The sequence below is a fragment of the Pygocentrus nattereri genome, chromosome 7 (genome assembly GCF_015220715.1).
Source record: "Pygocentrus nattereri isolate fPygNat1 chromosome 7, fPygNat1.pri, whole genome shotgun sequence".
Lineage (NCBI taxonomy): Eukaryota > Metazoa > Chordata > Actinopteri > Characiformes > Serrasalmidae > Pygocentrus > Pygocentrus nattereri.
The window spans coordinates 36,043,599-36,068,665 of record NC_051217.1 but is presented as its reverse complement, the minus strand read 5'-3'; the positions used below and the strand labels follow the sequence as shown (position 1 = coordinate 36,068,665).

Below are 25,067 nucleotides of genomic sequence, written 5' to 3'. Positions count from 1 at the left end.
TAAATGACTATCGCACTCACCCCATTCGTGATGAAGTGCTTCGAGAGAATAGTCATGACTCACATCCAGGAGACCATTCCGAACACTATAGACCCTCTTCAGTTTGCATACCATCAGAACAGGTCCACAGACGATGCAGTGAACACAGCCCTTCACATAGCCCTTCACACAGCCCTCACCTGGAGGGCAAGGACATGTATGTCAGAATGCTCTTCATCAACTACAGCTCAGCATTTAACACGGTCATCCCACACAAACTTGCAGAAAAGCTCATCACCCTCGGACTGACACCCGCCCTCTGTAACTGGGTGCTGAACTCTCTAACAGACAGACCCCAGTCAGTCGGAGACGGCAGCCACACATCCAGCACAAGAACTTCTTCACTTATGACTGTGTGGCCTCCCAGAACAACACCAGCATCATTGAGTTTGCTGATGATGCTACAGTCGTTGGACTGATCACTGGTGGAGACGAGACAGCGTACAGGACGGAGGTGGCTGAGCTGGTGGCCTGGTGTCATAACAACAATCTTTCCTTGAATGCAGACAAGACCAAGGAAATGATTGTTGATCCAAGGAGGAAGCGGGAGCTACACACACCCCTGTACATTGCTGAGACTGAGGTGGAGAGGGTGCAGACCTTCAAATTCCTCAGCATCCACATCAGTGAGGATCACACCTGGTCTCACAGCACACACCTCATCATCAGGACGTCCCAGCAGCGACTGTACTTTCTGAGAAGACTGAGAAAATTTGGCATGCCAGCCAAAATTCTCAGCACCTTCTACAGGAGCACGATCAAGAGTGTTCTTACCAGCTCCATCATGGTCTGGTATGGAAACTGCACTGCTCAGGACAGGAAGGCTCTCCAGCGTGTGATTAAAACTGCACTGTCCATCTCAGGAGCAGCTTTCCCCTCACTACAGGACATTTATCATGCCAGGGTCATCAGGAGGGCCCACAACATCATCAGGGACAGTACACACCCCCAGCACAGACTCTTCACACTCCTACCTTCAGGCAGATGTTACAGGAGTGTGAAGTCCAGGACTACAAGACTGACCAAAATTTTCTATTCACAGGCCATCAGGCTGGTGAATACCTCACTTACTACCTCTTCCCCCCTCCCACTCTGAACTGGTTTATCCTTGCACTCTATAACTGCATGTTACCTACACTGTACTGCTGCTGTTAGAACCATACTGTTTACATCTATTACTTGCACAGAACAATATTGTTTACTGTTTACATCTATTACTTGATGCACTTTATGAACAGCTGCTCTACATATTTGCACATATGCACATATAACTTTAATTTTATTTCAACTTTCATACTGGACATTTTTACTTTTACTTTTTACTACTGTTTTTAGAGTTATTCTTATATTTTCTTTTTTTTATTATTCTCTTAAGATCATATTTGGTGAATGGAGGAACAGCAAAGTAAGAATTTCATTTTACAGTGTAACGGCCTGTTCTGCTGTGCATATGACAATAAAACTCTTGAATCTTGAATGTTCTGAATGTGTGTATAGATGCTTACAAATGTGACATTCACAGTGTTCAAAGTGTTACCAAATGTTCTTTAAACTTAGGAAAACTGGTTCTTTATGACCAATCAAATAGTTCTTTAGACATGAAAAGTGTTTCCTCTATGTATGTTAATGTGAGATTGGTGCTGGTGAGATTTGAGTCCTCTAATCTCATACCAGTATCTGTACATGTGTGGGCTGGACTGTCTCAGCGGAAACTCTCTCAAGCTTGTTCCCCTTCCCGTCTTGGCCAGAGAGACGCATGCTGAAAGGTATTCTGGGAACTGAGTCCATGCGGCCCACCAGCTCCTCACCGGACCAGCTGGAGGAATTCAGCAAAACCTTCTGCAAGCTTTCCCCATTGGTCCCTAGCAAGGTCACATGACTAAAGGTAGCTTCATCACTGCTGGGCAAGCCTGTTATAGCCACCACCAGAAATGTTGGTACACCTGTTGAGGGGCAAACAGATAAAAATGTTTAAGGAAATGAAACTCTGAATCTTATTTCATGGAAGTCATTCTAACTAGACTTAATTTTCCAAAACACAGATAACACAGGTCAAATGATTAGTATCTCTGTTGAAAAAAAGACTCAAAACAGCTACGTGTACATATTTATAATATAAACAGAGCTGTCAGTGTGATAATGCAAAAAAAGGCTCACTAAACATGTTTAAAAAAAAAAAGTGAATCTTTGAAGTCGGTGTTTCTAATAAAGTGGCCAGTGAGGGTAGCACAATAGAGGTGTTTCTAATAAAGTAGCCAGTGAGTGGAAGTACAAGGTAGGGGTTTCTAATAAAGTGGCCAGTGAGTGGAAGCACAAGGTAGGTGTTTCTAATAAAGTGGCCAGTAAGTGGAAGTACAAGGTAGGGGTTGCTAATAAAGTGGCCAGTGAGTGGAAGCACAAGGTAGGTGTTTCTAATAAAGTGGCCAGGAAGTGGAAGTACAAGGTAGGGGTTGCTAATAAAGTGGCCAGTGAGTGGAAGCACAAGGTAGGTGTTTCTAATAAAGTGGCCAGTAAGTGGAAGTACAAGGTAGGTGTTTCTAATAAAGTGGTCACTGAGTGAAAGTACAAGGTAGGTGTTTCTAATAAAGTGGCCAGTGAGTGGAAGTACAAGGCATGTGTTTCTTGCAGTGAATGTGAGGGTATAGAAAAACAACTGAAACCAAAAGGAAATAAAACCCAGGCTTAAACATACCTGCGACAGGACTGCCCTCCACTCTCCTCAGCCCTGGGTGAGTCTCATTCGCCTCCACTGCAAAGTAATAGAGAAAGTCCAAAGCGCTTTCACCTAGGAGACAGAATCCAGATGGTGTCTGATTTATCACTGTAGCTCATATCTGGGAATGGTCCGTTTTAAGTGCGTCATAACCAGCATGAGAGAACTGGCTGTTTAATGTGGTGGTTAAAACATTAGCACACAGTAATAAATATTGTATAAACATGTGTACAGTAAACTGATAACATTGACCTGATTAAATTTATGACCATTCCTTACACCAGTCTTAATGGTCAGTGACGTATTTCACAGCAGGACCAAGTTCAAACAGAACATGAATGAAAAGAGACCATCTGAATAAACAGAAGCCTCTATGCTTACAGACCTAAAGACCAGTGACCCACTAATATAGAGTTTATGATCGTATTCATGCAATATTGAAGTCTGACCTAATATGGTCAGATATAAATGCTCTGGTATTTGTTTAAAGACAATTGGGCAGACCTGCTCACCTAAGACATTGAAAGTGAATGGCCCATGGGCTGTGACACTGAGCTGCCATTGGCCAGGCTGTATGGGCGGCAGGAGTGTGACTCTGTACAGACCTTCAGACTGATCCAGTTTACCCAGAGGACCAGCTGTACTGAGAAGAGACTGATGGGCACCTGTGGGGGAGGGGGAGAGAGAAAGAGAGAGAGAGAGAGAGAGAGAGAGAGAGAGAGAGACTTGGTTTATATGCATTAATATGTACCTTGTACCTCCACTCATTGGTCACTGTTGTCACACTTGTTAGCCCTCCTTTAACTCATTCATCATCAGTGAGTGTAACCAATGTTGACCAGATTTGCGTGGCAGATCCTCAGCGCTGTAGTGACACTGCAGTGGTAGTGATATTGTAGTGTTTATGGCACTGCTACAGCAATGCTGCTGGGATTTTTAACCGCATCAGTGTCACACAGTGTTCAGTTGCTTGTTAACACAAATAGCTAATCAGCCAATCACATGGCTGCAGCTCAATGCATTTAGGCATGCTGAGGTTGTCAAGACAACTTGCTGAAGTACAAACTGAGTATCAGAATGGGGAAGAAAGGTGATTTAACATCTCTAGAGTTTACAGAGAACGGTCCAAAAAAGAGAAAATATCCAGTGAGCGGTCAGTTGTGTGGACGAAAATGCCTTGTTGATGTGAGAGGTCAGAGGAGAATGGGCAGACTGGTTTGAGATGATAGAAAGGCAACAGTAACTCAAATAACTAACCAGAATCTCTGAGCAATGTTTCCAACACCTTGTTGAAAGTATGTCACGAAGAATTAAGGCAGTTCTGAAGGCAAAAGGGGATCCAACCTTTTACTAGCCGGTGAGTGTATAATCAGAAACTGACCACCAATAAAGAGCTACAGGATAACACAAATTGTGCATCTACAGATGGGCTACATGGTGGAGCTACAAGTTAGGGGTTCCTAATAAAATGGCTGGTGGGTGTGTATGGGTATATCTGTGCATAAGTGTATGCATGAGACAATGTTAAAGAAAAAGAATTATTAAAATTATGGGTACTGGCATGCAAATAATACCAATACAAGTAAGCTGTGCAATAGATTAATCTTTAATTTATTTAATCCCAAACAGGAAATACCAAGGAGGGGGCTTGGGGAGGAGGGGCATAGCTAAAAGTAAATAAAAATGTATCTCTCTGAAATAACTACAGTGAAATGGGTACACTGTTAAAAAAAAGTGGGCATGCTGTAAAAAATAAAAAAGTGCCAGACAAAACATGTTAATTAACAGTAAATGTATTTTCTCATTGAGGGTAAATATCAGTAAAATTGCTTTCACTGTTATTTATTTATTTTTTAAATACTGCCTTTTACTGTAATCCAACACTTTCAACTAGTTATTCTGACAGACATCATTTTACCATAATAGTAACAGTAAGTTTATATATGTATGGTTTATTTACATGCATCTAAACTCTAAAAATATTATTACAGCACACTGACAATCAAACAAATAAACTTTTTTTTTCTTTTTTTCTTTTATACACAGTGTAGCTACAGTGATGTCTCTGCGACACTGGGACACAGTGATCCTTGGCTCCTCTTACGTCTTATTCTCTAATCAGGCCCCACAACATGGAATTCTGGCCTCTGCATCCACTCATTCTGTTTAATGCCTCAAATGCTACTACTGTATACTATATATTGAATGCTGGTTGGTATAGTGTAGTGGGTAAAACCTCGGCCTTCTACACTGTAGACTGGGATTCAATCCCCTCTAGGGCAAGCACCTTACACTATACCAATAAGAGCCCTTGGGCAAGACTCCTAACACCACCTTGGCCTACCTGTGTAAAATGATCAAATTGTAAGTTGCTCTGGATAAGCCAAATGCTGTAAATGTATTGTTTAAAGCCCTCTCATAACTGCATAAACCCTGCTGGTGTTACTGTAATGCGTGGTAGTCGAGTGAGTGTGTGTGCTCATGTGTGTACCTGTAGGGTTGCTGAGGACACACTGTATGAGTTTTCCTGCAACATGCAACGTAACCGTGCTCACTCCACGGTCAACTGTGAAAGAGTGGGATGAATCAGCTTCACTTTCTGCATGAAACAGAGTGACCTGAAAAAATAGCAACATAAACATTAATAACATTAATTGTCGGAACACATTTGCTGCATTGTACACACAATATTAGAACAAAAGCAAATAAATACAAATATAAGCTTGTACCAATAGAAGAACCCTTTCTGGTACCCTGGAGCCCTGTTCAAAAAGGTTCTATATAGAACCATACACGGCACATTCTCCATCAATCTAAAGGACAGTTTAAACATGCAAAGAACCATTTAATTATACAGAGGGTTTTTAAATGTTCAAGGTTCAACCATTTTCTTTACTGAAGAACCCTTGAAGAACCATCATTTCTATTGTGCATAACATGGAAAATGGAGCTTCCTGTAGAAAATCAATTCTTGCCCTTCACTTGCAGTTAGTGCCAGCAATGCAGTGATGCGGTATGCTAAACAGGCTGTTGAAACCAGTTCGCCTACCCAAAGTTTTATTTTTATTTTGTACTGTTTTCAACATTTTACAACAATTATTACAAAAGCTATAAAAAAAAAACCAATCAAAATGAACATGATTCTATAGAATGCATTATATGTGGAATGCATGCTTGTCTGTGCTGTGGTTTCAGCAGGGTTGCTAAAGCAAAGCCCTTATAGTTGGTCCTTTTTTTGTGAAAAATACACATTTAATACTTTTTTTCCAGATAACATAGCTTTCGCTCTCCATTTTAAAAATTCACTGTCAACAGTTGTGTACTGTGTAATGATCGACAGTGAGACCTTCTAGAAAATAGCTGATTTCCTGAGGAGAACCCTAGCTATTGAACTAGGGAGCCCTTTGAGGCCCTGAATTTGTGAGTTTGTAAAGCATGTTTCATTGTACTCTGTGCTGGGTCTTGTTGACCACAGTACTTTTGTCTAATTTGCTAAAATTTGACTAATTTATTAGGATCAAGAAATTCATGTCCAAACATGTAACTGGAACTGAATGACCCATGCTCTGCCCGTACCTTGCTGGAAGCAGTGCTGTCTTCTACAATGGCTGAAGCTTTGTGGATGTCTCTTTTAGTAGTGAAAATGGTCATCCCTCCAGACAGAGAGGACAGAGAAGAGTAGACAGAGAACCTGTCAGGAGACAACGTCTCTCTCCTCTTCCTCTTTCTCACGTCTCTCTCCCTCACTCCATGACTCGGATCTTCAGTCAACAGGAAGGTCACCTGCGGTAGGTAAGGAGACTGATTGCAATTGATGGTCACTGATCAGAAGCAAAGACCTAAGGAGAGAAGTATCCATCTCCTTGTCCACCTAATTCCATCTGAAATGACTAATGATGTTGGTGATGGTGTACTAAAGTACAAAGGATAGTCAAAGCAGAGCATTACCAGCAAACCAGCATTTTAGAGCATAGTTTTCCACCCTGCCTTTCTTCTGTTCCTCATACATGATGCCATATAACACCTCTAAAGGGATTTTTGGAATAACCATTTGTGTAAATGGGATGTGAGAATGTGAGGTTTAAGGAACATACACATAAATGAAAGGTTCTGGGAAGAACTTCAATTAGTAAAGAACCCTTTAGATTGTGTGAAGCTTTTTGAACCTTTGAAAAGTTCTTCATGTTCACAAATGTCTTCAGCAAGCAGACAAGGACACAGACATGTTTTTTCTATGGCATCGCTGAAAGAACCCTTTTGTAAGAAAAGAGTGTAGGTCCATCTGCATGTTATCCTGTTCACCTGTGTCTTGTTTATAACCCCAACCAGTTACTGCTCTCAGTTATTGTGTAATGGCTGATTTTACTAAATATCTCATTAATCAGTAGATTAGGAATTGAATAAAAAGGGAAATGTTTTGTCTTTGTACTGCTTTCATTTAAATGCAGGTCAAAGTGGATTTACTGATCATTGTTTTCAGATTTTATTTGCAAACCTACCCAACTTTTTTAGCATTGGGTTTGTATATGAGTGTGTGTGTCTACATGTGTGTGTGTTACCTTGCTCTTTTTTTCTAAGATGAGGGCCTTTACAGTGTTGTAGAGGTAGCGATCTTTAGGAGAGGCATCAGTGAAAACAAAAATCTCAGACAGTGGTGGGCTATGGATGAGGGCCAGCTGAAATAAATAAGCACAGACATAAAAAGAGTCATCAGACTGCAAGTCTGTACCATTAGTACAGTTAAAAATACCCTAAAATGGCAAACAAATCTTGGTTCATGTTGAGAGCCAGCACAAAGTTTAGAAGTGTGTTTGAGACTGGAAGACTGGGGACCGAAGGCACAAACAGTTCCAGTCTTGAAAGTGGAATTTTTTGGCTTTCCACCGTTATACAGGACTTCAACTGTGCAATTGTGCAGGAAATTTGTTGTCATACTTTGAGCTTAACCCCTTAAATGGCCAGTGCCCATTAGCAGGCCCAATGTTTTATTTTTATAACTTAAGAATAGCTCAGCTAATTTGCATTAAAATCCCTGTACTTACAGAATAATACATTTTAGTATGTAATAAGCCTGAGATTTTTAGATAAGGGGTTAAAAAGACATGTTTTCAATGGGAGACAGGCTAGGCTGTTGAAATAAGCACTGATGTCCCTGAAAAAGACGTTGTCTGAAAGGCTTTTAAACTTTACACTGGTAGCAATCTGGATGGTTCTTTGGTCCTGAGAACATTATTAAGATTTAAACACTTATTAGTTCCACAACAGGGACATTTCACCTCCGCATTTAACCCATCTGTGAAGTGAAATACCACAAACACACTAGTGAGCACACACACACACACACACACACACACTAGGGGGCAGTGAGCACACTTGACCGGAGCGGTGGGCAGCCCTATCTGCAGCACCTGGGGAGCAGTTGGGGGGTTAGGTGCCTTGCTCAAGGACACGTCAGTCACATACCATCAGCTCTGGGGATTGAGCCGGTAACATATTGGGGTAAAGAAATGAAACATAATATATAATATAAAAAGCACTTTTGCACAAGCCGTATTATAAGTAAAATTTTTCCCAATTTTTAAAAAATAATAAAAAATTCCACACTACATACATACTTTAACATACACTGATGTGCCAAAAGTCATGGGACTTTGATTATGGCGGAGACCCCATGAATCCATGGACCAGGCTGATGGTGGTTCCATACTGATGTGGAATGTGTTCTCATGGGTTGAGTCCACTGGTCTACCTAAACATGACATTGACCAGTGACTGATGTGTGTCACTGTTTGGTGATCATTTGCAGCCCTTCATGGACTTCATGTACCCCCCACAATGTTGGAATATTCCAGGTTAATGCACCATGCCATCAGGCCCAGTTGTCCAAAATTGATTTGAGGAGCATTCTGGAGAGTTCTGGCAAATCATGTGGCATTCCCCAAGAACCTGCACCTATAAACACCATGGAACTTTGAATGGCTATCCAGATGGCATGGCTCAACGTCATTCATCCACTTGTGGAATCGATTCCACATCCAGATGCTGCACTTCATCAGGCTAAAGGGGGTCCTACACAATATCCGATCTTGTCCCATGACTTTTGACACGTCATTGTGTTTTCACTTAGAAAATAAACTAAACATGTAATTTGCCTGGGGATATTTAGACTTTTGCATATGACTGTACATCTTGCTCAATTTCTGTTTCCATGGCTACCTGAATGGCAGTGAGGCACATCTCTGGTTCATCTCCTCCACCAAGAGCCATTAAATTCTCCATGAAGCTCTGGAACTCATCAGGGTCATCCGTCTCCAAAACTGGACCTACATCTAAAAAAAAATAATAATAATAACGCTCTATATGTGCTACATGATACTACTATGGCCATTTGCCATAATTTGTTATAATTTTCTGCATAACTCAATTGTTGTTATATAAACAAAGTCATTCAGAGTAGTATGATGTGAAATGGTGCATTGTAGAGAAACACACTGAGCCAGAATTGTACACAGTGCTAGTGATAGGAACCAGACATCTGAACACACCGCATGCACGCCTACACCAATAATTGAGTTAGAAACATGTCTTTGTCCAAAAGCTTCCCTCAAAACTAGCATAAAACAATGTCTCTGGCTTAAGACAATGTATTTGTAACCATTGTGTACAATAACTTTGTAATGGAGCTTTTGGAGGCCTTAAACTCTTCAGACATCCACCACTGTGATCAACTCTGGCTCAGTAAGTTTCCTTTGAAGGCATTTCACATCAAACCACTGTGAGTGGCTTTGTTTACATCTTAACTATTTTGTTATTTAGTGATATTGAAAAATTGATGAACCCCCTGTTAACTGCCTTCATAGAAGGAGTTAACCTCAGTTGCATTTGTTAGGTTTTTGAAGCTAAAACTCTCCTTAGTTTAATATGCTTCATGAGACAGGTGGCTAGTCACAAAACTAATGTACACAAAACTCAAAGGCTGTTTATATAAATGTGTCAAGCCAGTATTTGTACTAAAAGTCATCACATTGCTTGCACGCAAGTCTGCTGTGGATTCCAGAAAACCGTTTGTGTCAAGGGGGGGCTCTTACTTGGGTCGTGGAAAGGGACCAGAAGGAAAGTCCCGGGCAGGCCAGGAGCTTGATTACTGGCCCGTGCCTGAACGATGGACAGGACGCGCATGCGTGCAGCTGTGATCTCCTCAAACATGCTGCCTGTTGTGTCTATGACAAAAACCAGGGCCGGCGGCTGCTGGACACTGAAGAGCCTGGAAGAAGCACACATGATGCGGTGCAGAACAGCAACAGCTCAGAGCATTTCAGCTGAATTTGATTTGATTATGTTAAATCTAGTTATGGCCGGTCAAATCCAATTAAATCCAGGACACTGTCAGGTCAGTGCAATTGTGCATTATTTTAGACCAAAGCTTTTCCATTTAGAATTCAATTCAAAGGATTCAATTCAAAGCTTGTGACTCAAGGCTTACAGAGAACACACACATGTGCTAGGGTAAAATAGGATTTATAATACTGGTTATCATTAATAACCATCACTACTTTTAAACTGTCCATAAACATTTTACAGGGATTGTCTCATTGTAAAGAAAATTATATGGTTTGGGTGGAGATGCAGCCCAGAGTAGGATTCCACTTAGAACCCTTAAATGTTCTGAAATGGCCCTGCAATCAATGCCCGCCTGTAAAAGTTCAATTCAAAAATATGCAAAGATTGCATTAAATAAAATGTATTGCTTTTTTACCCTATACACTAGATTGGTGGTTTTTGATGGATTCTTAGACAGGTGGTTCCCAAGCTACTCCTCGGGGACCCCCAGACTGTCCCCATGTTAGGGGCGCCAAAATGTCGACCTCTGCCTTAGATCATAAATTTTGGTCCTGCCAAAAGTTGGCCTCTTTCTAGGTATTTGGTATTCAGTGGTGTGATCTTTCTTGACCCTGAATGAACTTAGAATAGCTGCTGTTTGTTTTGTTGTTGTTTTTTATAGTTAGTGTTTATTATACTATTTTTTGCTAGATTTAATTCTATGTATGTTGTCCTGTTCGTATCTATTACAAATTAAAAGAAAATATTTTCTATCATGGATCATGGAGATCATGGAGATGTCTTTAGAAAGTTGATGTGTTTTGACCTCTGACCTGAGGAAACTCTTGGGCCCCACCTCATCCCGGAGGTCTCGGAGCACTCTGAAGGTTGCCGTGGTTGCGAGCTGGGCAGCCTTTTTATGGAGGTAGTGGTGGGGGGAAAAGAGAGGGGAGGTGCTGTCCTTATTAATGCCACCCTCAGCTCCTTGGTGGCGACTGCTGTCCAGAACACCACCATGACTGCACTTTCCTGTAAGACACCAACATCCTGAAAGCTCATATCTCTCAAACTACACTGAAAAATTGAGTAGGCAGCTCAACAACTAACACAGCTGATTATACAACTGTTTTGAGGTTACTCAACTTGGAAGAACATGTCTGATAAACCTGAGTAAAATCCGATTCAATATGGTTTAACTAACTGAGAGCATAAGTAACAAAAGTTAGAGTTAGCAGAACTTTTAACTAAGAATTGGGTGAGTTGGGTGAACTCTAGGATCCTCAAGTGGAGTTAACTCAAGAAAAGATGTGCAATCAATAAGCTAATAATTTGAGGTTGAGGCGACTTTCTTTTTAGCAGTGTAGCCACCTTGTTAAATGGTAGAAAAAGAGGTTGTTTGCGCAGGTTGTTGTTGAGGTGGTTTAGAGCCAGGCTCAAGTCACCAATGTACTGATTGGCAGAGTTACTGCTGCACCACTGAGAAGCACAGGCAAAAATGGGAAAAATACCTCAAGGAATGGGTTTTAAAAAACTGGCAGGAAAGGCAGACAAAGGGGATGCTGAAAGCAGTGTGCTCAAACAAAGGCTGAGATAGAAAAATTAAATAAAAGATTGCTGGCGGCCAGCGGTGCAGGCTGGGCCTTTACAGATTTGCTTCCATGGTTTCCAGCATATATGGTTTCAACGTATATAATGGCTTTATATTTTGATAAAAATGTTTCTTGGCCAAAGCAATACTTTAAAATAAGTTTATGAAGAGTGACAGGTTGAAGGTTATTAAAGAAAATATGGTGCTGCCATTGTTGGATTACTTAACATGTAGATTTGTAGCTCTTTTAATCTTTGCATTTGTCTATAGCTTTGGGCTTGGCCGTCAGTAAATGTACCTTTAGGTTTGGCTGGATAATCGCTGAAGTAGCCAGTGGTCAGTAGAGGCTGTGGTGGACCCCTGACTAACTCTTCCAGAAGATTGTTATAACAGCTGAAGCGGTGGCATCCAGCACAAGTAGGCGTGTCCTCTGAAACCAACAAGTTCAACAATCGGTTAAGGCCGTGCTGCCTATGCTTTGGTTGCTATAAAAGAAAAAGCAGCATTATCGAGTCAACTGGGGATAAACAAAAAAGCTAAAACATGACATCTTTGTCCTGTTGAGAGACAACTAGAATAAAGTAAATGGGCATTGTTGGGTTGGATCTGTTAGCCATTTTTTTTTACTTTTTTATGTCTTGTCATCACAGTTCAATGCCCATATAGAGGTCTGGCTGGACACCAAAGTACTGTGGAATACCTCGTAGTGCAGGTAGTTGTAGCAATGTGGATAACACCATAACATTTCACACAGAAGATGAACGGTTCGATTCCCTGTCCAAGCAAGCATGACACTGCTATATCATTCTGACTCCTTGGGCTATACTCCTAAAGCTACATGATTCTATTGTTGTAAGTCACTCATTAAACATAGTGTAAACATCTGTGTACACATACAACTGCTGCCTGGGTTTTTAAACTGTTTATTAACTAAAGCCATTACTGTTATGCATGCAAGTCTTTGAATTGTCATACAAATCAGGCCATTTCACCTGTAGCATAGCTTACCTGGGGCCACAGGTACTGCAGGCTCCTTGGGGTGCAGCAAGTGAAGGTACTCAGAATATTGTCCCATTTCCACCCAGTTACTGTGACTATAAAAATCCTACATACACATAAAAATGAATAGAGATTTCCAACCACTGGTTTTATGATTAGCCTAAGCAATATATACAAGGAGATGATACTTGCCATTTAGAAATAACAAGGCCTTGTTTGTAACATTAGTGTAAAACACTGTTTAATTTATAATTCTTGTGATTAAGAAAGTTTTATACTTGTGATTAAGAAAGTTTATTATATTTAGTTAACATTAGTGATCAGTGCAATAAACCATCTCAATAAGTCTCAGTAAGTATCTATCTGGTTAAGGCACTGGTGAGGTAGCTCACAATAATACTGGGTAAATGTTTGTTAGCACAAATTGTATCAAAGAAGGCACACTGTAGTTGCATGACTAAATAAGGATGGATAATATCACCCTTTTAGTGTTTTCTTAGCTATCTAAGTAGCTAATGTGGTAAGCAATGAAGAAAGAAAGCTAATCTTACCTCAACAACGAGCATAAATCTAATTCTTTTATTTTGAACGGACAATAGAAATTTACAGTAGCTATGAGGTTGGGGATGCACCTAACCATAACCTTAATGTATCCTACCTCACTAAACACTAGTTTAGGGCAGCATACCGAGTTTCCCAAGGCCTTGTTGTTCTCGGAAGTCCTACGTGCCAAGGGTGCTATATTCCCAGGGTCCTGTGTTTCTTCAGCTCTTTATACAATATATCATACTTCAGTATGATTAAAAAGTTGAAAAAGGGAACCTTATATAAGAGTTCCTAAGGTTATGGTTTGGGTCTCGGGGTCACTAAAGGTTCTATCGGTTCGAAAGGGTTCTATATAGCACCAAAAATCTTTCTTCTGTTCTTCTGTTGTTAGGATGCTAGCTGTGATACAAAAGAAGTGCTATCTAGAACCCTTTTCAAAGAGGTTCTATGTAGAATCATCTACAGCACATTCTACACCTGCAGAACCCTTTCATAGTGCAAAAAACCCTTAATCATGCAAAGGGTTATTTGAATGCACATGGTTCAACCATAAGTTTTAAGTCTGTAGGCACGTTCTGCACCTGAACAAGTTGGGACTGACAAATGGCACCATGGGAACATGTCACTGAGTGCGACCCTGGAAATTTAGGATCCTGGAAATATAGAACCCTGGGAACATAGGGCTGTTTCCAAAATCACAAAGAAGGAACACAGTGCCTGTTAAATGTAGGGCCCTGGAAACAAAAGGCTGTTGTCTAGACATTTCAAATGGGAAACAATGGGCCCAGAGGACATATAACCCTGTAAACCTTGGACCCTGGGACCATAGGGATGACCTTTTAGATAGATAAATTGATTGGAACCATTCACCCAGTCTGGAGCCACTTTTGAGGCTTTGCCCAGCTTGGGGCTTGGTTTGTGGGGCTACAGCTGGATATTACCACTCTACATATATACATACCTGTAAGGAGTGAAAAAGCTGCCCCAGGCTGTGTCTTGCTGCCTCATACTCCTTCTTCTGGATCAACAAAATGGTCTGCTTCCAGAAATCCCGTAGCATCTGTGTGGCTTCTTCTACTCTTTCTGAGTCAAAGTGATACACCGGGTCAGATCGAGTGGAGCTCAGGAAGTCCATGGCAGCATTGGCACTGACCACCTCACCCACAGTCTGCCAGAAGGCCCTACCCAAGCCTGCCTGTGGACCACAGGTACAGGTGAGTGAGTCAGCATATAAAGTCTGCTTGAGACATTGAATCACAGTGTATATATTTCATCAGTGGAAGCTTTACATCCATCATTTTGTTCAATAAAGAAGGAGGATGATGGGTGATTTTGGTACAGTAAGCAGCTGAGGAAAGTAGAATTTGAGTTGTTGTGATTGTGGCAGTGTTTTTACAACTATTATATATAATTATATGTGCCATTATGTTCCTGTGAGTTGGCTTTTAGAAGCATTACACTCTGCATTACACGACATCTGGGGATGTATTACAGAGAATTCTTAAGTCTGAAATTTGCTATGTTTTCATGGCAACTTCAGTTAAGACTGAATATAGTCTATTACAGATCAACAGTTCTTAAGTCTATAATAATTTCTTATTTCCAGATAAGAAAACGGTTATCCTATGTCATAAATATTAATATCTTAACTTTAAGATAAACCCCAGAACATCTTAACATCTGTTTTAATTATCCATTCTTATTGTTTTATGCAGTCATAGGCATCACAATACACTATAACCAGCATAATGACGCTACATTTATCTACACTAAAAAAGGTGCTTTGACTTGTGAGTTTTTTTAACTGCATTTAAAGAGTTTCTGATTCTGCAGACACGATCTCCACTGTGCCCTCTTATTACTTTCAGGTATTATTGTTGATGATACAATATTACAGTGATGGTGGTGAACAATGAGAAGACAGAGCTGAACCTGTGTCTGTTCATTAGGAGGAATAACGTAAGCGTGCTTGGCTAAAGCGTTTGGGAAATGGAGACTGAAACTGGAGACAACAATGCTATGATAAACTTTACTAAGTGCTGACACATTATTAACTTTCAGTTTATCACAATTTAGTTTTATTTGACTTTCTTTACATCAGTAACGGTAGCTAATGTTAACTGTCTTACTAACTAACTTGATTGCATGTGTACGTTTCAGCTGTGCATGTATGGTTGGTTGCTAGGTAATAGGCATGATAGTTGATTGTCGACTTAAATCGGGCAAGTTAAGATTTCCTAACTTGAGATACTATTACTACTATACTATAATAATAATCATAAAATAATAATAATAATAATAATGGTGATTGTTATTATTATTATTTATATAATAATAATTATTGTTATTATTATTATTGTTGTTATTTATATAGCGCTTTTGCTGGTGGCAGCTCAAAGTGCTTTACAGAGAGGTGATAAAACAGTTATACAAGAAATCATTAATATTTATTTAGCATCAGCTTAGAAAAGATGCTTCATGATAAGACATGATTTTTAAATTAAGATCAGATTTGCTTCTTAAAAATGAATTTGTGAAAAATATTATCTTGACCTGTCAGATTTTAAGTTAAGGCAAAAAGATAAGAATGTTCTGTAATATGGCCCCAGGTTCCTATTGCCACTACTATGAAAAACTGGAATGGAAAAATGGAAAAATGGAAACTTGTTCTACATCTAATCACTACAAATGACTACATTCTAATGATTAAATTATGTGGACGTTTTGGAAAATCTGTGAAATTCCTTTTCAAAGCCAAAAGGATGTCCATATAAGTTCCATTGTGCTGCTTCATCTACCTGACTGCTGGTGTCCTTCTGGAATCCGTCCATACTGCTCAGTGTCTCCATAGTAACATTGACGAGGGCTTGCTCTGTCATGTACTGGTGTGTGTATGAGTCCCAGGACAGGGTCAGCACTCGAGACCAGAAGTTGGGCAGGAAGGCCCAGCAAATTGACGTACAGTGAATCAAAAGAATGAAGAGGATGACTTCTGCACAACCTTTACCCATCGCTCCACACTCACTGTGAACCAGTTTATCACGTGTCACATCTGTAGTTAAAGGAAAGGTATCAACATCAGGTTGTCACAGAAAGCAGGTTACACTTTAATTCAAAGTCCTTATGTATAAGATCCCTACTTATCAAATCAGTGCCTGTATTTACCCATAAGCATTCATAAATGTCTGTACAAGCAATATACACTAAAACAAAGGTGCCAAACATTTTCCTTGTGCCACAGATGAACCACTTCTTGTTCCATAAAAAAACCTTTAATTGATTGTTTAGTAATGCTTCCTATGACTGTCACATTTGTAAACCTCTACAAACACATATATAATATGTTATAATGCATTCATAAGGCATTATAAACATGGTTATAAATAATTTTTAAAAATGTATTGCACTTAATTACTATTGGAGTGAAGGTCTGGAGAGTGAGAGGTGAGATAGCAAGTGTACAACTGTCATTGCAATTTGTTCCCTCACTGGTTCTAATGTCAGGTGCTAGAACCCTTCACTCTGCATCATTACACTACACTACAGTACTGAATGCTCCTTTCTGTTAGCATCATATTGGATATGCAGTGCCAGGCTAACAGTGGTGTACATTAACAGTGGTGTACATTGACTTTCCTCATTGAGTAAAACACTGATGGCAGCACTAGTTTAAACTCTAACATTTGAAGCATGTAATGAGCTTTATTGTGTGTGTTTTAGTGTTTCAGTAAATTCTTCAACTTGAAGCCTCACTCTTAACACTGGAGGAGGCTTTAGTACAGTATGCTTTACTTTACTTAGAGTGGACAAATACAACTTATAAGCTCTTATAATTTGTTAGGAACAATGCCTATAATGCATTATGTTCACAATTCATAATGCATAATAAGCATGGCTATAACATGTAATGCATTTTTATACATGTGGTAACACTTTCCATGAATGTCATGTTTGTAAGCATCTATAAACACATTTAGAATATAATGCATTCATAAGGCATAATAAGGCATAATAATGCATTCATAAGGCATGTTTGTAAATATTTCTAGAAATTAATTACACTGACTTTATAGCCATGTTTATTATAAGTTATGCATTTTTAATATAATGCATTTTAAGTAGTGTTAATAGCATGCTGTACTTTCAGTACCAAAGAAGTCAGTCCCAGCTTGGAGAGTGTGAAGTAAAAGCAAATACAAAGTTTATCTACCCCCTGAGATTTCCGATATTTTATTTGAGCGTAAAGTCACTGTGGAGCGAAGGCCTGGTGAGGGAGAGGCTAGATAGTAGCATGCTGACATTGTAATTTGTTCCTTCACTGGTTCTAACCTTAAGCACTAGAACCTTTCACTCTGTAACATCAGTACACTACACTACAGTACTGTAATGCTAATTTCTGCTAGCATTCTATTGGATATGCAGTGTTATGTTAGTGCCAAGCTAACGGTGGTGTACATTGACCTTCCTACATTGGGTAAAGCACTGATGGCAGCACTAGTTTAAAAACTGACATTTGAAGCCTGCAATGTCTCTCCTACTGTGAACCATCATGCCTACTTAGATCACAAGGTGCTGGTTTATTACTTGTTTAGAATTAATAAAGTTACATTAGAGGGGAGAGCCTTCTCATACAAAGCCCCCCAGTTTTGGAATAATTTTACTGTTAATGTTTGGGACACAGCCTCAGTTTTTAAGTCTAGGCTAAAAACTTACTTTTATAGTCAAGCCTTTATTGATTAGTCTTCCCTGTCAGATCTAGACCTGCTGGAGTCTCTGCTGCTCTGTTAACACTGTAATCTGTGATCAGTCACTCATTGCAGAACTAACTCTGTGTTTTTTTCCCTTTCTTTGCTGTGTTGAACAGCTGCCAATCCTGTGCATTTGATACTGTTGCCTCTTCTGCCTTGATGCCCACTGCTCGCTAGCCTTCTGCACTGGCTTGACCACCATTGAGCTCCACCCTCAAATGCTGCTGCTGCCACTGCATAATCATAAACTAATCAAATTAACTACTGCCCCACCTGTTTATCCCACTATAATACAATAATACTAACAATGTTTGCTATCTGGTGTTGACCAGAGGAGGATGGGTTCCCCTTCTGAGTCTTGGTTCCTCTCAAGGTTTCTTCCTCCTGCCCTTAGGGAGTTTTTCAGTGCCACTGTCACCACTGGCTTGCCCATTGTTTGGACCCAGATTCTCTTTCTGTAATGCTGATTTTTCTGTAAAGCAGCTTTGTGACAACACCTGTTGTACAACTAAAAAGCACTGTATAAATACATTTTGCTTGCTTCAGTAAAATATTTCAGCAAATATTTCAACTTGAAGCGTCACTTTTAACATTGGAGGGGGCTTTAGTACAGTATGCCTTACTTAGAGTGGACAAATACAACTTATGAGCTCTTATCATTTATTATGAACCATACTTATAATGCATTATGTTAACAATTCATAATGTATAATACGCATGGCTATAATGTGTAATGCATTTTTATAAGTATTTACAGCCTTATGATGCCTTATGAATGCATTATAATATGTTATGAATGTGTTTATAGATGCTTACACATGTGACATTCATAGAAAGCATAACCATAAATGTTAATGGCTATGTTTATAATGCCTTATGAATGCACTATAACATGTTATGAATGTGTTTATAGATGCTTACAAATGTGACAATCACAGAAAATGTTACTGATTGTTCATTAAAGAGATACTTGTGAATGAGTTGTGTAAGTACAAATAACTTTTGTTAATCTTTTTAATGAACCTCTACATAAATGTTCTATGTGCTCTAAAAAATAATGGTTCTTAAATTGGATGTTTGGTATTGAGCCTTGGTCTTCAAAAGAACCAACCATCAAAATGTTCTTTAGAGAACCAAACTTGCAAAATCCCAAAGAATCCTCTTAACAGTGTAGATAAGTTATGTTTAAAAGTGAATAGTAACTAGATATATTTACCCAGTGCCATTGAATTAAGTAGAGACTATTTTAAGATGCTAATATTTATATTGGAGTACACTTAAGAGTCTACTTTTCCCTCAGCTCTGCTTTATTCCCGGCTTTAATGTCTTACTGTTCAGCTGGTTCATCACTTGTGCTGCTTTGCTTTTGCTTACACCTTTTACTTTCATGTTTTATCGCTTTGTTTTAAACCAAAATTATCAAGAAAGAGAAAAATAGTCCCTTACAAACTTAAGTTTCTATGCTGATAGATTTCAATGCGGTTCAACAGGCAACTCAGAACTGGAGGAGCTATGTATATGTTTACCATCATTTCATTTAAGCATTATAATAATAACATATTCTACCTGAGACAGACTTTGGGCAACTCTACCTGCATACTACCATGTACTAAGAAGCCTACATTCATAGTTCATAGTAATAAATGTGCTTATATCTTTGTTGCTTGGTAACTACTGCTTTCTAAGCACACTTACAAACTCTATGAATGCTAATGCCTTATAAAGATGTAATAACATGCTATAATTATTTCTTTGATGACTTAGAAACATGTAACAAAAGCATCACTATCCATTTTAATGCTTATTTAAAAAAATAATGAACAGCACATAATTATAAAGCGCCTATAATATTTATTAACCCAATAAAACATAAGTGTTTTGCTGCTGTTGGAACAAAACCTTGCAGCTCTTTTTAGTCATTTTTCAGTTTTTGACATAATTTGAGTGCGATTGTGGTTGTGTGTAAATTTCATGTGGAATGGACCAACAGAAATGATCCAAAATGATGTGGAAAAAAGTCCATTGACTAACATTAAAAATAATGTTTTTTCTTTCTCCTGTAAAGTTATCATTTCAGAGATATGAGGTTTTGTTCCGACAGTAGTGATTTACTTGATTCAAGTAAAGTGGTAAAATTTTTAGGCCGTTCAAATTTGAATGGTAACTGTGACGTGTACTGTGTCTGTTTATCAGTGAGACCTCAATAATATAATAATACAATTTCATTTATAGTTGCAGATTCAGCTGCAAGGTTGCGAGGTTTATTGGGTGCTGCTCACGTATTCAGGCCACGTTTGGGCATTGTAGGATAAACAAATGTTCACAAATGTTGTTCTTACTGTATAAAACATTTGAGCTCACTTGCAAAAACAATAAAGCACCTTATAATTTATTCATAACAAAGATACAGTAAGTAAAACATCAATCACTTGAAGCAGTGAAGGCATTTTAAAAGTTTATAATGCATTAATATGTATTATATAACTATGCATAGACCAGTTTCAATTTAAAAGGCATTATAATGCATAGTGACACCAAGTAGGTTGTTCTACAGAAACGTCCAGTTTTGTGTCCCTAGCATTTACAGATACATTACACTTGAAAAACATGTTATGGTTGCAATTTATTTATATTTTAAAATAAAGCAAGTTATTTTAACAAATATACCTTGATTCTCAATTTATCAATATTGGTTTTTGAATCATATAGAAATCCACATAAGTGCTCGTCCTCACAGTCATGTGCAAAGGGTGAAGGCATATTTTGAGGTAAAAAAAAAAAAACAAAACATGTTTTTCTGCCATTTTAACTACAATACTCTATATATGACTATGGAATACATACATTAAATGACAAATAAAACAAATAAATATAACAAAGTATATCATTAAAGTTGTGGTCCCCAGGAGACGTGCCACTGGTATTACCGCATAACAAAAATTCTCCTATTTTGAAATAACAGTCACACTGATGACATCACTTGACCTCCTTTTACCTGTTTTATGAGGATCTATGAAGAAAAGCACATGGTGAGTCCACTGTGTCTTTCAGTTATCAAAGATTTTATCATTTAGCTTATGATCTCATATGAAGCTGAAGTCACTGGTGTGACCTACTTTGTTCTGCTAAATATTTTTGTGGATATTCCATGATTGACAACATGTGGTTTGATGATCTAGCAGACATGTTGTAAAATAAATTTTTCATTAAAAATGTCTCTGGTGTTACTTTTCTTATGTGTAACACCAATGACGATACATAACACCAGTGACTCCTATGGAGAGACAGAAACGTGGACGTTTCTGTAGAATGACCCAAATAATTAATTAATGTTCACTGTTTGTGCATAGGGAGCATTATTCAAGTTTACAAAGCATTGTTACCAAGTTAGTAAGCACAAATATCATGGCTCATGAATACAGACTTAATAGAAAGTGTTACCAATTTTTTCTTCTTTCGTTTATTTGTTTTTGTCTTGTATATTTAGGTTAGCCACATGTCCGTTCACTTTAAACTGTGCTAAAAGGAACACAAATAAATGAAACTGTGCCAGTCAGGTTGAGGCAAACGTTCCCCACAAGCCATTGTCAGCAAATCTGACTTTGCTAGTCTAGCAGAGTGCTAACCTGTGGTTTAGTCAGCCGAGCTCTCTTTCAGATCATGTCAGTCTGCACAGGATGCGGTGAGACTGTGAGCGTCTGTGAGGGGGGAAAACAGAGGAGAAACTGAGGGAACTGGCTGTAGCTCTTCACCATGGTCTTATCTAGAGCCACTGCTGGACTTATCAATCATGCCAGAGCTCGCTGTGTGTGAGTGTGTGTGTGTGTGTGTGTGTGTGTGTGTGTGTGTGTGTATGTGTAAGTGTCTCTATGGTTGTATGTTTGTGCGTGTGTGTGTGTGTGTTTGTGTATGTTTGTATGTGCATGTGTCTCTATATGTGAATGTTTGTGCATATGTATGTGTGTGTGTATATGTGTCTCTGGTATATTTATGTGTCTCTGTGTGTATGTATTTGTGTATTTGTGTTTTGTGTGTTTGTGTCATGTGAGTGTGTTCAAGTGTCATGTGTTTGCTTTTTGTGTTTGTGTTATTTATGCATGTTTGCATGTTTATGTTGTGTGTATGCTCGTGTGTGTGTTTGTGTGTATGTGTGTGCATGCATGTGTTACTGTTTGTATATTTGTGTGTGCGTCATTTTGTGCCTTTGTCTCATGTGTGTTTGTGTTATGTGTGTATGTTTGCGTTGTGTCTGTGTTGTGTGCGTGTGTATTTCTGCGTGTGTACATGTGTGTGTATGTGTGTGTGTGTGTGTGTGCACAAATGGGTTGTTGACATTAAATCATTGGTGCAGTGTGGTTTAATTCAAATCCAGGCAAAAGAGCAACCATAATAATATTAAACGACTTTATTAAGAAAAGTGTGTGAACTGAATTCTCTGACTAATGTGTTTCTGTCTGAAAGGTTCAGTTTTCTTGACAGATTGATTACAATTAAAAATACTGGCACAGAAGTATTTAAGCATCCCAGTTGTAAAGATCATTTACATGTTTATTTATTCTCACATTTATAATTTTTTAGGTGGTTACTATTTACCAAATAAAGCCTGTTTACACTTGCAGGATGTCCATTAAATTCACTCAAAGCATCATTTAAAACCATTTAAAACAGCGAATGTTGACCAAAGTGCAGCCCAATCTGATCATTAAAATATATTGACGTTTTCGGGCCTAATATTTGATAAATAACAGGTTGAAATCACTGCTAGTTCTAGCATCCAAATGAACACCAGTGATGAAAATATATGCAAAATATCTGATCACTATTTCATATATGTATAGATAGATAGATAAATAGATACCACTGTCGGAATGAAACCTTGCATCTCCAAAATGTTAACTTTGCAGGAGAACGAAAAAACACACTTTACTTTTAATGTAAGTCAATGGAACTAGACATTTTTCCAGGTCATTTTGAGGCATTTCTTTTGGTCCATTCATCATGAAATTTACAAACAATATAAAGCACAGTAGGCATTTTTAAATTATGTTAAAAACTGAAAAACAACAAAAATGGAAATACAAGGTTTTCATCTGATAGCAGCGACATAATATGTGAATAAAGTGTATAAATAAGTAAAAAAATATTTAAATGATATGGGGGTCTAAAAATGACGGTGGATTTAGCTGAAGGTGTAAATGAAACTGTATTGACTTTGCAATGTTAGAATTAATTATAATAAATTCTCATTTGGCTTAAATCCCAACATAATCCATTTGTTGTAAAGTCAGAGACTTACTGGCTTTAGCTTTATTCATTGAATTTGTGCTTATAACACCATGTCTGATATGTACTTTCTGATTTATAATTTGATTGAATGGGATACAATGGAGTCTCTATGCAATTTCCTGTGGCCGATTCATAAGAAAGAGTTCTTCAAACACAAGCCGAACTACATATATAGTGCATGTACAAACAAACCTGACGCTTGCAGTCGCACCTGCGCTTCACATAACATGCTGCAATTAATAGATTCATCTTACCTTTCATTCTGCGTTTGCTTCTTTATTCTAACCGCTCCAATCAGTGATCGGCTGGGGCTTTTGTCACAAGACTGCTCAGACAAACCGAAAGCTCACATGTGAGGTCTTCTTGGTTTTTTTCAAAGCCACAGATTGTGTTTTGATTGTTGCATCACTTTTGATGCTGTTCCGTAGTTTCTGCAGCTCAGTTGAGTATTCTGAAGAAGCGTCACAGTTGTGAAGGCAAGGGACTTGGATGGGCGTAGGTTGCGTCTGGCTGGAAGATGGAAAACCACATGGAAGTCCCCAAAGCCCCTCTCCCTACTCTTTCTCCCCCTCTGTTCTTCTTGCCCCATTATAGCATGGTACACTTGTTCCGTACAATAGGCCTGAATTCATTAAGGGTCTGTATGTATAGGCCGAGGCCTCCCTGCCTTTCAATCTCATTCTTTTCTTCTCTAAGTAAAAAGGAAGCATGCATGCAGTTCTCTGGTGGCTTCTTCTTCAAAGTATCATGGGAGGTTGCTATCCAACCCAACTCATTAGCATTAGAGTGTGTATAAAGTTGTGGAGGATTACACACCTTTATCTGTATATTCTTTAAAATAAAGGTATCTATGGGTGTCTATGGTTATCTCAAAATACTTTTATTTATTTCAAAGCATTGCATTATGTAGAAGATCTTAAAACTTCATAAACATGCATTGCTGTGCAAAGGTTTCAGGCAACTAACCCATATTTTATAGGGCCTTTTTTAGATGTGCGACATGAAATGTAAACAAAATGTACTACAGATGTCTGGAGAGGCCATGGACTGCTGCTATCATTTTCTGGATTGTTATCTTTATATAATAAAATAACTAACAAGATAAGTAACATGACAATTCTGTTGTCTTTAGAAAACAAGATAAGTAACTCATTATTTCAAGATAACAACTTTGTTATCTTGAAACTACAAGATAATTAACTAATTAACTTAACAATTTGCTACCTTGATATGACAAAATAGTTACCTTGAAATGACGTTACTTATCTTATATCAAGATAACAAAAAATGATCTTGAGATACAAGATAAGTAACATGTTATTTATCACATGTTATCACATGTATAACATGTTATACAAAGATCATTTTTGTTATCTTGAGACAACAAGGTAATTTTGTTACCTTGATAAAACAAAACATAACTTATTATAACAAAAATCTTGAGAGAAGATAAGTGTAACACAGGGGGAGCGAGGAGGTGGACGCATGCGCTGAGATAAGCGACTTTTATTGAGGGCAAATCCAGGGTCATAGTCCAAACAGTCTAGGGTCATTGAGCCAACATGGACTGTTCGGGGGGGGGCAGACATGACAAACAAACAAGAATCAAACAACCCGAGAATACATACAGCCAACAAACAAGCATCAAACAAAGACCAACGAAAACTAGGAGCAAACACAGGGCTTAAATAATCACAGGGATGAAGAGGGACAGGTGTGAAACAGGTGAAACGAATCGGGGTGGAGTCACTAAACAAGGGGCCTGGACCAAAAAAACTAAACAAAGAAAACACGTGGACTATCAAAAGGTAAACAAAAAGCACATAGG

The 25,067-nt window shown here is 38.6% G+C and overlaps 1 protein-coding gene across 3 annotated transcripts in view; it reads right to left on the bottom strand.

Moving 5' to 3' along the window:
- Positions 1 to 23,590, bottom strand: part of vwa7 (von Willebrand factor A domain containing 7) — a 28,149-nt gene extending 4,559 nt beyond the window's left edge. The window contains exons 1-15 of one of the 3 annotated variants that reach the window (XM_017709084.2): positions 23,494 to 23,590; positions 21,580 to 21,651; positions 16,004 to 16,257; positions 14,167 to 14,400; positions 12,669 to 12,765; positions 11,959 to 12,090; positions 10,906 to 11,101; positions 9,841 to 10,016; positions 8,969 to 9,081; positions 7,312 to 7,428; positions 6,329 to 6,535; positions 5,244 to 5,370; positions 3,265 to 3,417; positions 2,732 to 2,824; positions 1,711 to 1,982 (exon numbers count right to left, since the gene is read on the bottom strand). In XM_017709084.2, the coding sequence (XP_017564573.1) occupies positions 1,711 to 1,982; positions 2,732 to 2,824; positions 3,265 to 3,417; positions 5,244 to 5,370; positions 6,329 to 6,535; positions 7,312 to 7,428; positions 8,969 to 9,081; positions 9,841 to 10,016; positions 10,906 to 11,101; positions 11,959 to 12,090; positions 12,669 to 12,765; positions 14,167 to 14,400; positions 16,004 to 16,216 (2,130 nt within the window). In that variant the 5' untranslated portion in view covers positions 16,217 to 16,257; positions 21,580 to 21,651; positions 23,494 to 23,590. Of the gene's footprint in view, positions 1 to 1,710; positions 1,983 to 2,731; positions 2,825 to 3,264; positions 3,418 to 5,243; positions 5,371 to 6,328; positions 6,536 to 7,311; positions 7,429 to 8,968; positions 9,082 to 9,840; positions 10,017 to 10,905; positions 11,102 to 11,958; positions 12,091 to 12,668; positions 12,766 to 14,166; positions 14,401 to 16,003; positions 16,258 to 21,579; positions 21,669 to 23,493 lie in introns of those variants that run through there. The other 2 variants (XM_017709083.1, XM_017709085.1) reach the window with 2 other exon arrangements.
- Between the last annotated feature and the right edge of the window lie 1,477 nt (positions 23,591 to 25,067).